This window comes from Octopus bimaculoides, chromosome 13, assembly GCF_046866305.1.
Source record: "Octopus bimaculoides isolate indiv1 chromosome 13, ASM4686630v1, whole genome shotgun sequence".
NCBI lineage: Eukaryota > Metazoa > Mollusca > Cephalopoda > Octopoda > Octopodidae > Octopus > Octopus bimaculoides.
In genome coordinates this window covers 55,629,761-55,647,105 of record NC_142940.1, presented here as the reverse complement: position 1 = coordinate 55,647,105, position 17,345 = coordinate 55,629,761, and the positions used below count along the sequence as shown (strand labels likewise).

Sequence of the window (17,345 nt, the reverse complement as noted above, 5' to 3'; positions counted from 1 at the left end):
CTATTCAGCTGAATACAGTTAGTGCTGTTTGGTGTCAAGTGTGTTTAATTATATCATTATTCCCTAGTAAGGGTTTAGGGTTTTAGGGTTGGGGTTAGGGTTATGGTTATGAGTTATAGGGTTAGGGTTAAGGTTATGGCAAAAATAATCATAACTCTAACCGTAATCCTAAAACTAACCCTAGCTCTAAAACCCGAACCCTACCCCTAAAACCCTAAAGCTAAAACCAGTACGAACGCACGAACGATGTCATAAATAACAGTGACAAACGAAACATATACCGCTGATAGTTGTTGTTGACAAACAACGGCACTAATTTTATTCAAGGGAAAAATCCCGTAACACCGTTGTTTACATTCCACGGAGTAATTGTTTTCACCTCAATAGACGTCAGTGATTGGTTGAAATAACCGAAATATGACAATTTTTTACATGAAATAACTTCGAATACAAAATTTTTTATCTGTTCTATAACACAAAATATACAAGTATTCGAAGTTTGAAAGTGTTTCGGTACCAAAAAACACTACATAAAAAAAGTTGGCCGTCAAACCATAAAGATCCCAAATTTATAAAAAAACAAAGACAATGACAGGTGTAGGAACAATAAGCAAATGTATTAGTTTGACACCTGGGGAAAAATGGAAAAGTCTTTTACGTCTTGAGCCTACGCTCTTTGACAGAAAGGAAGAAGAGGAAATAAATAAGAAGGGAACGAAAAACAAACGTGTTGAGTTCAGTGGTCCAACATGGCAAACATACATACATACATACATACATGTGCAGGTGACACGTAATACACCATTTCGAGCATGGCCTTTGCCAGTAAGACATCCGAGCGAGATCGTTGCCAGTGCCAATGGACTGGCTCCTGTGCAGGTGGCACGTAAAATACACCATTTCGAGCATGGCTGTTGCCAGTACCTGCCGGACTGGCCCTCGTGCCGGTGGCACGTAAAAGCACCTACTACACTCTCGGAGTGGTTGGCGTTAGGAAGGGCATCCAGCTGTAGAAACTCTGCCAAATCAGATTGGAGCCTGGTGCAGCCATCTGGTTCACCAGTCCTCAGTCAAATCGTCCAACCAATGCTAGCATGGAAAGCGGACGTTAAACGATGATGATGAAGATGATGATGGTGATGATCATCATCATCATCATCATCGTTTAACGTCCGCTTTCCATGCTAGCATGGGTTGGACGATTTGACTGAGGACTGGTGAAACCGGATGGCAACACCAGGCTCCAGTCTAATTTGGCAGAGTTTCTACAGCTGGATGCCCTTCCTAACGCCAACCACTCAGAGAGTGTAGTGGGTGCTTTTACGTGTCACCCGCACGAAAACGGCCACGCTTGAAATGGTGTCTTTTATGTGCCACCCGCACAAGCCAGTCCAGGGGCACTGGCAACGATCTCGCTCGAAAATCCTACGGGAGCCAGTCAGGCGGTACTGGCAACGGCCACGCTCAAAATCGTGCATCTCATGTGCCACCCGCACAAGAACCAGTCCAGGGGCACTGGCAACGATCTTACTTGGCTTGCCGGGTCTTCTCACGCACAGCACATTTCCAAAGGTCTCGGTCAGTAGTCATCGCCTCGGTGAGGCCCAATGTACGAAGGTCTTGCCTCACCACCTCAGCCCAGGTCTTCCTGGGCCTACCTCTTCCACGGGTTCCCTCAACTGTTAGGGTGTGGCACTTTTTCACGCAGCTATCCTCATCCATTCTCACCACATGTCCATACCAGCGCAATCGTCTCTCTTGCACGCCACAACTGATGCTTCTAATGTTCAGCTTTTCTCTCAAGATACTTACACTCTGACGGGTATTCACATTGACATTACACATCCAACGGAGCATACTGGCTTCATTCCTTGCAAGCTTACGTATGTCCTCAGCAGTTACAGCCCATGGCAGTGAAATATATATATATATATATATATATATATAGATATAGTAGAAGTGCATGGCTTAGTGGTTGAACTCATGATTGTAAGATTGTAGTTTCAGTTGCTGAACTAGGTGATGCGATGTGTCCTTGAGCAAAACACTTCATATCATCTTGCTCCACCTAGCTGGTAAAAATGAGTAATCCTGCAATGGACTGGCGTCCCATCCAGGGAGAAATATATACACCAGAGAAACCAGGAAACTGGTCCTGTGGTCCTTAGGGAGTAAAGTGCACTAACCATATATATATATATATATATATACATGTATGTATGTATGTATGTCTATGTATGACAGTCTGCATGTTTGTGCTTCTTTGGCATCGCATGGTAGCTGGAAATGAGGGTCACTGTTATACAAGCAGTGTTATTCATTTTTGATATCCTTCCTCACTATGAGGAAATATTACCTTACTTGGATACAGATGAGGGTTAGGAACAAGAAGGGCATCTGGCTGTAGGAAATCTTCCTCAATAAACTCCATCTGACACATGAAAGCATGGGAAACTGGACATTAAAATGATGAGGATGAGGATGATGATGATGGTGGTGATGAGGAAGATATCCATCTCATATACATCAACCTAATATATATTCATCTAGTGTTCGTCTAGCATGTTGTATTATAGAAGATTCCAAACTGTTATGTTTGTTGAATAATGATGATGATCATCATCATCGTTTAACGTCCGCCTTCCATGCTAGCATGGGTTGGACGATTTGACTGAGGACTGGTGAAACCGGATGGCAACACCAGGCTCCAATCTAATTTGGCAGAGTTTCTACAGCTGGATGCCCTTCCTAACGCCAACCACTCAGAGAGTGTAGTGGGTGCTTTTACGTGTCACCCGCACGAAAACGGATCCAGTGATTTATTGGAAGGACACTTGTATATATATCAAGGTGGGTTAATAAAATATTTGTACAGTTCTATATTTAAGAGATGAAGAATTATGTACATTATTTACATTATTTATAATTGACGGATATTTGTCTTCATCTTGTTGTTAACATGTTTCAGTTGATATACCCTCCAGCCTTCATCAGGTGTCTTGGGAAAATTTCGAACCTGGGTTCTCATTCCTAAGGTATTTTTCGATGTTATTATTATTATTATCATTATCATTATTCAGGTCACTGCCTGGAATCGAACTTGGAATCTTGGGGTTAGTAGCCCGTACTCTTAACCACTGGGCATATGGCGTAGTGATTAAGAGTGCGGGCTACTAATCCCAAGATTCCGAGTTCGATTCCAGGCAGTGACCTGAATAATAATAATAATAATAATCATAATAACAACATAAAAAAATACTTTAGGAATGAGAACCGAGGTTCGAAATTTCCCCAAGACACCTGATGAAGGCTGGAGGGTATATCAACCGAAATGTTGTCTTAACAAACAAGATGAGGACAAATATCCATCAAATGTAAATAATATAAATAATGAAAATATTTGTAAACTTGGTTAAATTTTAATGTGGTCATTCTTGTCTTCATATGCAATCAACCTCATATTGTGAGCTGTCAACAAAGAATATATAACAAACCACCACACTAAAAAAGCTGTTAATTTTCAAGTTAATGATAGTCATCAGTAAGCTAGATACTAATTTCTACAAAGACCATCTTTGAGACAACTTGGACAATGAAATCAGACAATTCAAACATTTGCCTCAGTTCTTGTGCCATATGTTTATCCAAAGAATTCCAGAATAGATTCTTAACAAAATATTAAATATTAGCATAAATTTGATTGCTAGTGATAATCCTAATGGTAAAGCACAAGCTTAAATGGCTTATGATGTTTAGTTTGCACTCTCTTAATTCTGTGTTCAAATTGCATCTGTAATTACCGTTCCCTCCAGTCTTCTGAATGCAATAAGCACAAGTACCAGTAACTACTGTGAGTGTGAATCAACTCCACTCTACATACAGTGCTTGGACAAAATAATGAAAATACCTTGCTAAATAAGAGTTTTATTATTCAGTATGTAGTTGGTCCTCTTTTGGCTAAAATAACTGCTGCGATACATTGAGAAATACACTCATATAGCTTTTGAACGCTTTCTAGAGGAATTTGTAGCCATTAAACAAGTAAAACCTGCTCCAGTTCCTTCAGAGAAATCAGAGGATGGAAGAGTTTCCTCACTTGCTCTAAAGTGCATCACAAATGTTTGAAAATATTTAAATCTGATGCTTATGCAGGCCAATTTAAGTGTTCTACTTCACTTTTGTGTTCTTGAAACCAATTTTAAACCTCTGTAGCAGTGTGAATTGGCACATTATCATGTTCAAAGATTGCTTCACCATTAGCAAATAATGCCTACATCATAGGATGAACTTGGTCACCAAAATTTGTAAATATGTCTGGGAATTCACCCTGCCATGAAGTACAACTGTAGAACCAAGGGAATTCCAAGATATCACTGCCCAAGTTATCACAAACCCACCTCCATTCTTAATGGCAAGCAACTGGGAAGATAAGCTCCTTTGGGTTACTTCCAGATGTAAACTTACTATGAATTTAGGAAAAGCATGAAAGGCAAGTCATCCTTCCATTGATCCATTGGCCACTTCTGATGATCTTTACACCATTTTAATCGCTTCCCCATATCGATAGCAGAAAGGATAGGTTTTGCAATTACAGCTCTCCTATAATATCCAGCACTAAGGAGCTTTCTATGAACAGCTTTGGTCAAAACTGGGATTGCAAGGTGTTAGTGTAACTCTGCAGCCACTTTCATTGTAGTAGTTCTAAAATTTTTGAAAACAATGCATTTTAATGCTCTATGATCTCTTCCTGTGAGTACTGACATCTGACAGAATTACACTTTGCAGAGTTCATTTTGTGTTGTTTTTGGAATGCTCTCATAATTTAAGAGAGAGAGAGTACTTCTTGAAACATGGAATAGCTTTGCAGTTTTAGTAATTGAGGCTCTAACCATCTGAGTTCCGACAATTTGTCCTCTTTGGAAATCAATAAGGTCATACATTTTGTTATATATAGAGATGGTTATCTAAAAACGGTAAGATATAGGGTTATAACATTAGGTTCTAGATGTCAGCAATGCATTTACTTATCACTTCTAAGCAATTAAAATTCTTATAAAAGACTAATTTTGTTTTGAAAATACAGTAAAATGGTGTTCCGATTATTTTATCCAACCACTGTATATTATCCTTTTGATAAATAAAAAGGAATCACTACTGACCCTTTTGCTACCATATTTCTTGAAATGATCTGTCTGTTAGACAATTTTGAAAATAATGAAGGATTTAGTAAAATAACTTTGTCATTATTAAGCTAATATTTGGAACATAATTTAACATGAAATTTTGCACAATTTAAAACAGGAAGTTGATATCATGCAACCATGAGTGGCAGTTTGATATCAAGAATATCAAAATTAAATATATCAGTTGGTGACAGTCTTGAATCAACAGTCATTTCTAAAGTACTAATAAAATTATGTGTGTATGGGTATCACACACACACACACACACACACACACACACACACACACACACACACACACACACACACACACACACAATGATGTAAGCAACAAAATTTTACTCACTAGGAATAAATCCCTGATAGCAGTTACAGAATGGCAAAAGATAATGGTTATGTTTATTTTTTAAAAAACATTCTTTGATTACATCTTCTTTGACAAAATCTTTACTGCATCTACAGCAATATTCAATACGACCAAGTTTAGTCTTGTATTTCCTGCAAAATCAAATAAAATCTTGTCCACATTTAGTACATGAATTAGAGGTGAGAGTCTACACAACCTAGTTTTCTAGAATTTGTTAGTGTTTAGACAATGGTCTCAGAATCCTACACACACAAAGTGATGTCAACAGCGAAATTTTATTTACTAGAAATAATTCCTTCATGGCAATTACAAAATGGCAAAAGATAATGGTTATGTTTATTTTTTAAAAAACATTCTTGGATTACATCTTCTTTGACAAAATCTTTACTGCATCTACAGCAATATTCAATACGACCAAACTTAGTCTTGTATTTCCTGCAAAATCAAATAAAATCTTGTCCATATTTAGTACATGAATTAGAGGTGAGAGTCTACACAACCTAGTTTTCTAGAATTTGTTACAGTGTTTAGACAATGGTCTCAGAATCCTACACACACAAAGTGATGTCAACAGCGAAATTTTATTCACTAGAAATAATTCCTTCATGGCAATTACAAAATGGCAAAAGATAATGGTTATGTTTATTTTTTAAAAAACATTCTTGGATTACATCTTCTTTGACAAAATCTTTACTGCATCTACAGCAATATTCAATACGACCAAACTTAGTCTTGTATTTCCTGCAAAATCAAATAAAATCTTGTCCACATTTAGTACATGAATTAGAGGTGAGAGGCCACAAAACCTAGTTTTCTAGAATTTGTTGCAGTTTTCAGACAATGGTTTCAGAATCCCAGTGTTTCTTTTTTAACCCTTTAGTATTGAGATTACTCTATCAAATATAATGCTTATTTATTCTCATTGTTTTGAATTAATTAGGAATTATTTTGTAGCTTCAAGACTTCAATGATGTGATGGTTTCCTTGACACTGTAGGGTAGGTGTGAGAGGCTGGATCTGGTCAATTTGAATGTAAATCAGGTAGACCATTTAAGCCAGATATGGCTGGTTTAAATATTAAGTTTTTATAAATATTTTTCAATTTGTTTTTATATGGTTTCAAGCGAGGTCGTTGCCAGTGCCGCTGGACTGGCTCCTGTGCAGGTGGCGCATAAAAGACGCCATTTGAGCATGGCTGTTGCCATTCCTGCCTGACAAGCCCTCGTGCCGGTAGCACGTAAAAGTATCCACTACATTCTCGGAGTGGTTGGCATTAGGAAGGGCATCCAGCTGTAGAAACTCTGCTAGATCAGATTAGAGCCTGGTGCAGCCATCTAATAAATATTTATAATGCATGAAATTAGGTGGTAAGCTGGTAGAATCATTAGCACATTGGACAAAATGCTTAGTTCTGAGTTTAAATTCTGCCAAGGTCAACTTTGCTTTTCATCCTTTTGAGGTTGATAAATTACAGTACCAGTGATAAACTGGGGTCAATGTAATCAACTGGACCCCTCTCTGCAAATTCCAGGTCCTGTGACTTTAGTAGATAGGATTATTATTATTATTATTATTATTATTAAGGCAGTGAGCTGGCAGAACCATTATCGTGCCAGATAAAATTATTGGCAGCATTTCATCTCATTCCATGTTCTGAGTTCAAATTCTGTTGTGGTTGACTTTGCATTCTTTTGTTGACATTAAAAACAAAAGATTTTATCTCACAAAAGATTTTATCTCACTCAAAAACACCTTAGCTTTTATTTTCTAAAGTACAGAAATGTACAAAAGCTTGAAACCTTATTTTCTGTCTGTAGAAAAAGCTCTGATTTTTAACTCAATTTTTTATCCATTTTTTTTTTATGTGAGTTATACCTTAATATTTTGAATAATTTTCTTGAACTCATGCATTAATAAATATCAAAAAATAGAAAAGTAAAGTCAAACAAGTGAAAGAAATAGATTTTGAAACTATAGACATAATAATTTACAGTTGTAGATGCTTTTCTCCATAGTGAAGCTCAGGAAATTCTAAAAGACTTTGATTATGTGGAGGTTAAAAATTTCAAACATTTATATTATCAAATTTTATACAATACAAAAAAATAATATCTCACAAAGAAGTTAGAAAACTTACGCAAATTTGGTATTTTTTGTACTGGATGGACCAGAATATATCTCCAGAGTGAGAAGAAGTTGAAGAATCAATCATAACTCATCGCAAATGAACAGCAAATTTGATGATAATAGTTTGTAGAATGATTGCTATTTTCAAAGAAAGAAAATTGGTGTCTAATGGAATCAAGGACACTTTGGACTCAAACGATGTTAAGAGAAATAGAATTTTGTTTTCATTCAATTAGAATTTGTGGAACAATAGAGTAAACTCTTGAAATTATGTTCTTATTTTTCAGAATACCACTGTGATTGTGAAAGTGGTTTTTCTCTTTGATTAGTTCTAAATAGTCTGATGAAGGAAACAGACCGGATGTTTCATCAATCAACACAGTTATTTCACATGTTTTTCATTTCAAATGACTAACGTGGAATTCAATGACATCATTAACTCCTTAATATGCAAATTAGATAAATCCAGCTCAAAATTTCATTACCCTTAACTGCGGAAAGCATTTTTATATTGTAGTAACGCCTTGTCTCGTGCGCATGCGTAGTCATCAATATCCAAGTTTGGCGCCGATATTCATCCTCTTTTCTCGCCGGCCGGCGAAGAGGACAGACGTCCAACAGCGGAGCTCTCTAACATGTCAGCACCAGAGCTTCACAAATAACTGCTGCCAATTTCCTCCATAAATAAATATTGTTGTGTTGATAGTTCAGAGTCAGCGTTTCGTTGTTTATTCCGAATTTGATATAGGAAAGCAGGTGTACACCTAATGGTATATAACCACTTTCCTATAAAGTGGTGACCCTCTGACGTGATTCAAACACGCAGCCCGGAACTTTCCTAAAAGTGGTGACCCTCCGACGTTGATTCAAACACGCAGCCCAACGTGAAAAGTTCACATCACTTTCCTAAAAGTGGTGACCCCGAAGACGAGAACCGCAGCCACGGATTCTGATCTACCGACCGATAATATTACACTGCCGCCGCTGACATAAGTAAATACGGCATTTCGAACAGCCACCCGACTCAAGAACAAACGCAGCCCAGAGATTTCCTAAAACTGGTGACCCGACTAAAAGAACGACTGCAGCCGAAAATCTGAGCTACAAATCAATACTACAATTGGTACCCCGAGCTAAAAAGATCTACAGACCCCGTTTCAACAGCCATTGAATTCGTATGTTTCGCGACGTTCAACATCAGGATTGCCTCTACATTCTCATCAAACACAAGTGAAAACCTAAGAAAATTTTTTCTACGTTAAAGTTTTTCCTTTTGTCAATGACTTCCAGAGCCTATAAACAAAGATTTCTTTACTGCTAAGACCTTTGTGGTTTTTCACACAAAAAACTTCACGGTTATTTCATCCTAACAACTTTTTGAGCAATTTCCTACAAGTTTCACGGGATGTCAATTCATTCGCTCACAGCGTCCTCTACTTGCTGAAAATAGCAGTAAAATGCACAGTTACATTTCAGTCTCCGAATTCATGACAGCATTTTCCAGCAATGCCACCAACGGTACCTCTCAAATAGACGCCCTGTCCAATTTCTCTCTCCTGATACGCACCAACAGCTACCATCCCGCTTCTAATGGAATGGTTGAGCGTTTTCATAGGCAATTTAAGGCTGCCTTACACGCCTTGCCCAACCCGCAGTCTTGGGTTTGAATTTCTTCAAGGTCGACGCTAATGGTCGTACAGAGATTGTGTCCGTCGACGGTCTGAAAAGCGTACCTTTTCAAACACCACTGTCAACATCATTACCACCACACATACAGAACACAGTTAGCTACAGCCAGTTTTCCAGCGACGACATCACCAACCACTACCAACTACAAGCATCGCCCCCGCCCCCGACGTCGCCAGCAGCAATACGACTCAACGAACTGCCAACATCGTCAACATGATTTCTCCAAGTACACAAGCACCCAACATCAACAAGCGCGGTTTTATTTCGACTCTGTTAGAGTGGATGTTTTCCATTCACGATCAACAGACCATTCAGAATATTCAGTACCAGGTAACAGGTCTCAACTAGCATCCGATGCTCAACTACAGCTCTGCTCACTGACCACAACTTCCTGCGTATTAACATTCCAAATCTCCTTGTGTAACTTTTATAGAATATTCCGTACCAGGTAACACAAGTCCCAGCATCGACGCTCAACTACAGCTCTTCTCCTTTGAACACAACTTCCTGCGTATGGACATGCTATAATCTTGTGTAACTCTTATACGAACTGGATTTTTTCTCTACAGACACTTTTAATATGTTCTGTGTTTTTCTCACACACACACTTGTGCACTCATATATTTTCTTTCCTTTCAGAAACATTGCATGCATGTATCTCACAAGTGTACATTCATTTCTTTGATTTTTCTTTGTGTGTGTTTGTGCCACATCTTGTGGGTGGTTTCAGTGGCCATCCTGCCTCAGACGTTCCTCCAATTTTCTATTTTCGTGCGTTCCGCACTAGCAGGGGAGCCCTGTAGTAACGCCTTGTCTCGTGCGCATGCGTAGTCATCAATATCCAAGTTTGGCGCCGATATTCATCCTCTTTTCTCACTGGCCGGCGAAGAGGACAGACGTCCAACAGCGGAGCTCTCTAACATGTCTTACTCTCAGACATAACAGGCATACATTATATATATATATTTATATATATATATATACATATATATGTTGTGTATTTCCTTATTCTGTTCTTTCATTTGATTCTGGCTGAAGAATACTGACGAGGTGACAATGGCAAACAAACACAAATACATAAACACACCAGCATTGAAATGCTCAATCTACATTAGTATAGCAATGGCAGTATGAATTGGTAAAATAAGGTTGTGAGCTGGCAGAACCATTAGCATGCAGGAGGAAATGCTTAGCAGTATTTTGCCTGTCGCCATGTTCTGAGTTCAAATTCCGCCGAGGTTGACTTTGTCTTTCATGCTTTCAAGGTTGATAAATTAAGTACCAGTTGCATACAGGGGTCGATCTAATTGACTGGCCCTCTCCCCAAAGATTTCAGGCCTTGTGCATATAGTAGTGGCAGTATAAATTGGCCGAATTTAATTAAACTGGCCTATAAAGCTTTCAGGTGCATGCTGGTTACTTGCATGTGAAATGATAGAATGCAACAGCCTTGCCTCTGCCATTTTCCTTCATTTAGACAGCATCCAGCAGGCACCAATTTATCTTAGTGCAGTTGTGATTTCAGTCATTTCTTTCTTCCCTTTTTTTATATTTAGTTTTTCATTTATAGAAACAAAACATTATTTCTGTTTTGGTTTTCCATTTTCATTATATTTTGCTTTCATTTCACTTCAACAGTAAGGTAGACCACACTCTCAACTAACACTCAAGTTAGAATTATTCTTTATACGTAAATAATTTCAAGATTGAATCATAGAGCCTCAAATTTCAGAAATGTTAGTTCCTATGGAAATGAAAATGAAAATGTTAAATCAACTTTAGAAAAGAAAGCATTTGACAAAAACTGTGAGACAGTTTAATACAAACCAAGCAAATGTTAAAACAAATTTTAAAAAAATAGGAAACATGAAAAAAAAAAAAGATAGCTTGAAAATCACTAGACCTATAATTTTAAAACCTTTCATTCATACAAAGTAACATTATGGAAACAATAGAAAAAGCTTTATTATTTTGGATAGAAGATAAAAACTAGTATTATTTAAGGCAATGATTACAGCGTGGCTTTTCATTGGTTGAATCAAGACTCAATCTGGTGTCTGACATTATCTATCAGAGAAGTAGGGTAAAAAAAGTTAGAGCTCTTGAAAGATGTGTTCTGAAAAAACTGCCGCTATCTATAAACACCATAAATCATAGAATAGCTTACTTAAGGCTTATATGAAGCATAATCCTCACCTTACAAAATAACCCAACTAACAAGGCATTTACTTCTACACAGTAGACAAAACACTAAGATATCATCAGAAACAATAAACTAAATGTCACAACAGAGGAGAAAGAGGAGATGAAAAGTTACTTACCATCGTGATAACAGCAAGCAGTTAGTAGGAACAAGGAAAATTGATAAGATAAGGGTTGAATATAGTTCCTGTGAAAGTAACAAATATAAGAGTATTAGATAAAAATAATCATGATTTAGAACAATAAATATCAAATTATCAAATTACATTATAACTAATGTAGAGCCTGTAAAAAAAATGATGAGGTTCATTTCTGCCTTTTTCAGAAATATTTCTATTTTCCCACTTCAAATCAAGCTCCATTTTCATTTTTTGTTTCGTTTCATCATCTTTTAGTTATTCTGTTTACCCTGAGTCTTGATTTCTTGTGACAATCAGCTCTTTCAGAGAATTTCTCTTTGTCTCTTTGATTAGCAATTATCTGTTGTGAAACAGAAATCTTCCCCTTAATTCTCACTCTTGTGGCCCTCATTACCAATTTCCTCTCTCTCTCATATATATATATATATATATATATATATGTGTGTGTGTGTGTGTGTGTGTGTTATTTCTTAACTACCCACAAGGGGCTACACACAGAGGGGACAAACAAAGACAGACAAACGGATTAAGTCGATTATATCGACCCCAGTGCGTAACTGGTACTTATTTAATCGACCCCGAAAGGATGAAAGGCAAAGTCGACCTCGGCGGAATTTGAACTCAGAACATAGCGGCAGATGAAATACCGCTAAGCATTTCGCCCGGCGTGCTAACGATTCTGCCAGCTCGCCGCCTTTATATTTATATATATATATATATATCTATATGTATATATATATATGTATATATATATATGTATATATATATATGTATATATATATATATGTATATATATATATGTATATATATATATGTATATATATATATGTATATATATATATGTATATATATATATGTATATATATATATATGTATATATATATATGTATATATATATATGTATATATATATATGTATCTATATATATATATATATATATATATATATATATATATATATATATATATATATATGTATATATATATATATGTATATATATATATATGAGACACAGAACAAAGGTCTCAAACCAGTTAAATAGAGCACTGGAGGATAGGAAAAGGGCTAAATTAAAACTAACACTTAGAAATAGAAAACAAAATTAAACTCTCCCATGAAAAGGAGAGAGCAGAGAAGGAAAAGAGAGCAGTAGAAAGCATAAAAACAAACCCCAAGGCTTTCTATAGATTTGCAAAGGAGACTGCTACGGTGCAGTATAAGATAGGACCCCTGTTCCTGCCTAATGGCTCACTGACTGCAGATCCCACATGGATAAGTGAAGTGCTCAGTACACAATTCAAGAGTGTCTTCACCTCTCCTCTGAGTCACATGCAGATAAAGAACCCAGCTGATTTCTTTGACAATAGCACTCAGCAGAAGGGGACTGCATCCATTACCTACATCGACATTGAAGAGGAAGATGTGATAGCTGCCATAAATGAAATGAGCTCAAATTCGGCAACTGGCCCCGATGGTTTCCCAGCTGTCCTCTTAAAGTCGTGTAAACAAGAATTAGCAGGACCACTCCGGATACTCTTCCAGAGTTTCCTTGCAAATGGTAAACTTCCCAAAAAGCTGAAGGAAGGCACCATATGCCCTATCCATAAAGGTGGAAGCAGAGCAGAGGCTGGAAACTACAGGCCCATCTCTCTAACTTCACATATTAGCAAAGTCATGGAACGAATTGTCAGAAGGAGATTGATTGCGTTCCTAGAAGAAAATGACTTGCTGAATGAGACCCAGCATGGTTTCCGTCCAGGTAAAAGCTGCCTCACGCAGCTCTTGCAGCATTATGACTGGGTCCTGAAGCAGCTACTTGACCATTCAAATGTTGATGTGATATATCTCGACTTTGCAAAAGCCTTTGACAAAGTTGATCATGGCTTGATATGTCACAAGCTGCGAAACCTTGGCATAGCTGGTAAATTAGGAGAGTGGCTGCATGACTTCCTGAATGGTAGAAGTCAGACAGTTGCAGCCAATGGAGAACTATCTAGGGAAACACAAATATTGAGCGGTGTTCCACAGGGAACTGTTCTGGGGCCACTACTGTTCATAGTGGCCCTTCTGGACATGCCCACGGTCACTCGGAGAGCCACTGTCACTAGCTATGCTGATGACACAAAGATATCTCAGGCAATAAAGAATCCTGATGATATTGTAAGCCTGCAGAATGACCTAAATGCAATATATGAGTGGGCAGAGCAAAATAATATGCAGTTCAATGCAAAAAAATTTCAAGTACTGCGCTACAAGACCATGAGTACCTCCCAGCTGGCATACACAGGGCCTGGAGGTACTGCAATCCCAGAACCACAAACAGTTAGAGATCTGGGCATCAACATGTGTAGTGATGCATCATTTCACATGCACATTATCAAGTTGACAGCAAGGTGCAGACAACTGGCGGGGTGGATACTGAGGACTTTCCGTACAAGGGATCAAAAAGTCATGTTGATTCTATGGAAGACATTTGTTCTGAGCCGCCTAGACTATTGCTCTCAGTTGTGGTCACCACACAGTGTTAAGCGGACAGCAGAACTCGAGGCAATTCAGCGGCACTATACAAAAAAGATCGCCACAGTCCAACAGATGAACTACAGGGAGCGACTGAAGGCACTAGGTCTCTACTCCCTGGAGCGCAGGCGGGAGAGATATGTAATAATATACATATGGAAAATACTGGAAGGACTGGTGCCAAACTTTGGTATCAAGTACTACAGGAATGCCCGCACGGGTCGCCACTGCATGGTGCCAAAGGTACCGTCCACTGCATCTCACATAAGAACGAGATACTGCAGCAGCCTCGGTTTCAGAGGACCTCAGCTCTTCAATGCCCTGCCAAAACATTTGAGAGACATGCAAGACATGGATGCGGAGGTCTTCAAGACAAAACTTGACGCTTTCCTCTCCACGATACCAGACGAACCAATGGCTCGTAATGAGACGCAGTTTAGGGCAGCTGTGTCAAATTCTCTTATACACCAGATGTGCCATCAAAACTCTTGATTGGACCATGTCAGGTGGGGGAGAAGAGCCATGCAAGGAACGTGAAAATCACGGTGGTGCACCAGCATGACCGCAGCCACTTGGCTGAAACACATAAATAAAAAAAAAAAAAAAAATATATATATGTATATATATATATATATGTATATATATATATATATATGTATATATATATGTATGTATATATATATATGTATGTATATATATATATATATATATATATATGTATGTATATATATATATATATATATATATATATATATATATATATATATATATATATGTATATATATATATATATATATATATATATATGTATGTATATATATATATATATATGTATATATATATATATATATATATATATATATGTATATGTATATATATATATATATATATATATATATATGTATATGTATATATATATATATATATATATATATATATATATATATATATATATGTATATATATATATATATATATATATATATATATATATATATATATATATGTATATATATATATATATGTATATATATATATGTATGTATATATATATATATATGTATATATATATGTATGTATATATATATATGTATGTATATATATATATGTATGTATATATATATATATATATGTATATATATATATATGTATATATATATGTATGTATATATATATATATATGTATATATATATGTATGTATATATATATATATATGTGTATATATATATATATATATATATATATATATATGTGTATATATATATATATATATATATATATATATATATATATATATATATACATATATATATATATATATATATAAGTCAGTAAATAGTGGGGTTGTGTTAACCGCACGTGGAGAAATAATAGGAAAATGTAAAAAAGCCAGAATGCTGAACTGGGAGCATAATTTAATTAAGATTTTTTCTAACCGGTTTTCATTGCGATGAAGCAAATTATCAAGAAGGAGAATGAAAATGTTTTTTTTACAAAGAAGTACAAAAAAGTACAAAATGAAGAAAATAATATATAAAACAATAATATATAAAAAAAATAAATATACCCATACATTATATTGTCTTTGAGCTTTTGTAGTTCAATAGTAGTTCATGTATAAATTGGTTAACAGAAGCTTTCATAGACTTCAACAATGAGGATGACTCAATTATTAAAAACAAAAGCAACTTCATACCTTCCAAAGGAAGGAATAAAGCACTGGATGATTTTTGCAACCACATCCAGAGTTTCCCTTTTACGCCACCTAAAACCAAGGTCAAATCAAACTTTAATAGCATAGAATGGAAAAATCTAAGAGACTTACAACAGGACAAAAGCCTTACTATCAAAGAAGCTGACAAAGGTAGTACTGTAGTCCTAATGAACACAGATTTTGACAAACACCTAGCACTCTCCTTACTAAACGATAACTCCTTCTATGAAACTATCACCAACTATAAACAACAAAAAACTCTCAAAAACCTCACCACCCTTATACTCCAGCAAGGTCAAGGACTCACGGACAAAGAAAAAGATTACATCACTAATTTCAAATGCAAGCCCAGCCTCTTCTATGGCCTCCCTAAAATCCATAAGAACAAATCCATCACTGAAGCTTGCAAACTCTCCTCTGAAATCTACATCAACATCAAGGCACCGGAAGATTTAAAACTAAGACCCATTATAGCAGGCACCTCCTGCGAAACACATCGCTTAAGCAATTTCTTGGACATTCTTTTGAAACCTTTCCTAAGCCACATCAAAAGTTACATCAGAGATGATCTTGACATGCTCAATCACCTCCCGAAAACAACAAACGAGGAGTCACTCTTGGTGTCTTTTGACGTGGTCAACCTTTATACAAATATCCCTCATGAATATGCGATTGAGGCAATTAAATTCTGGCTGCACAAACACCCAGAAACATTTCCTAATCGCATCAACACAACTTTCATCATAGAATCACTTAAGTTCATTCTGACCAACAATTACTTCCTGTTTGCAGACACATACTTTCGCCAAAAATGTGGTATCGCGATGGGTACTAAAGCTGCACCAGTCCTTGCGAACCTCATAATGGGTTTTTTTGAATTAACACTATATGAAACCTCACGTCAGAAATTTGGACACCTTTTCCACATCTTTTTAATGGATAACTGGAAAAGATATTTGGATGATTGTTTCATCATATGGAATGAACCCTATGAAAAACTTCTAGAATTCAAATCCATTCTTAATAACATACATCCCAACATTCAATTCACTATGGAATTCAGCAAACATCATCTCCCTTTTCTTGATCTCTTAATCATAAAAACACCTAATAACCAAATCACAACCGACATCTACCACAAACCTACAGACTCACAACAATACCTCCTTTTTAGCTCATGCCACCCAAAACACACCAAGATAAATATCCCCTTTAATTTAGCTAAAAGAATTTGCACCATTGTCTCTGACCCTACCACTCGAGAAATACGCTTACAAGATCTCAAAAAAACACTGTTACAACGCCAATATCCCTCCACACTCATAGATCTTGGAATAAAACGTGCCAAGGAACTTGACAAAAACACACTAAAAACCAACCAACATAATAACACACCCAACCCCAAAA

General features: G+C 36.5%; 1 protein-coding gene across 2 annotated transcripts in view; it reads right to left on the bottom strand.

Annotated features, from left to right (window-relative positions):
• LOC128249302 (uncharacterized) overlaps positions 1-17,345 on the bottom strand; it is a 52,293-nt gene that overhangs the window by 20,884 nt on the left and 14,064 nt on the right. For both annotated transcript variants that reach the window (XM_089361847.1, XM_089361846.1), the window contains exons 2-3: positions 11,687-11,754; positions 5,529-5,680 (exon numbers count right to left, since the gene is read on the bottom strand). In XM_089361847.1, coding sequence (XP_089217973.1) covers positions 5,529-5,680; positions 11,687-11,754 — 220 coding nt within the window. The remainder of the gene's footprint in view (positions 1-5,528; positions 5,681-11,686; positions 11,755-17,345) is intronic.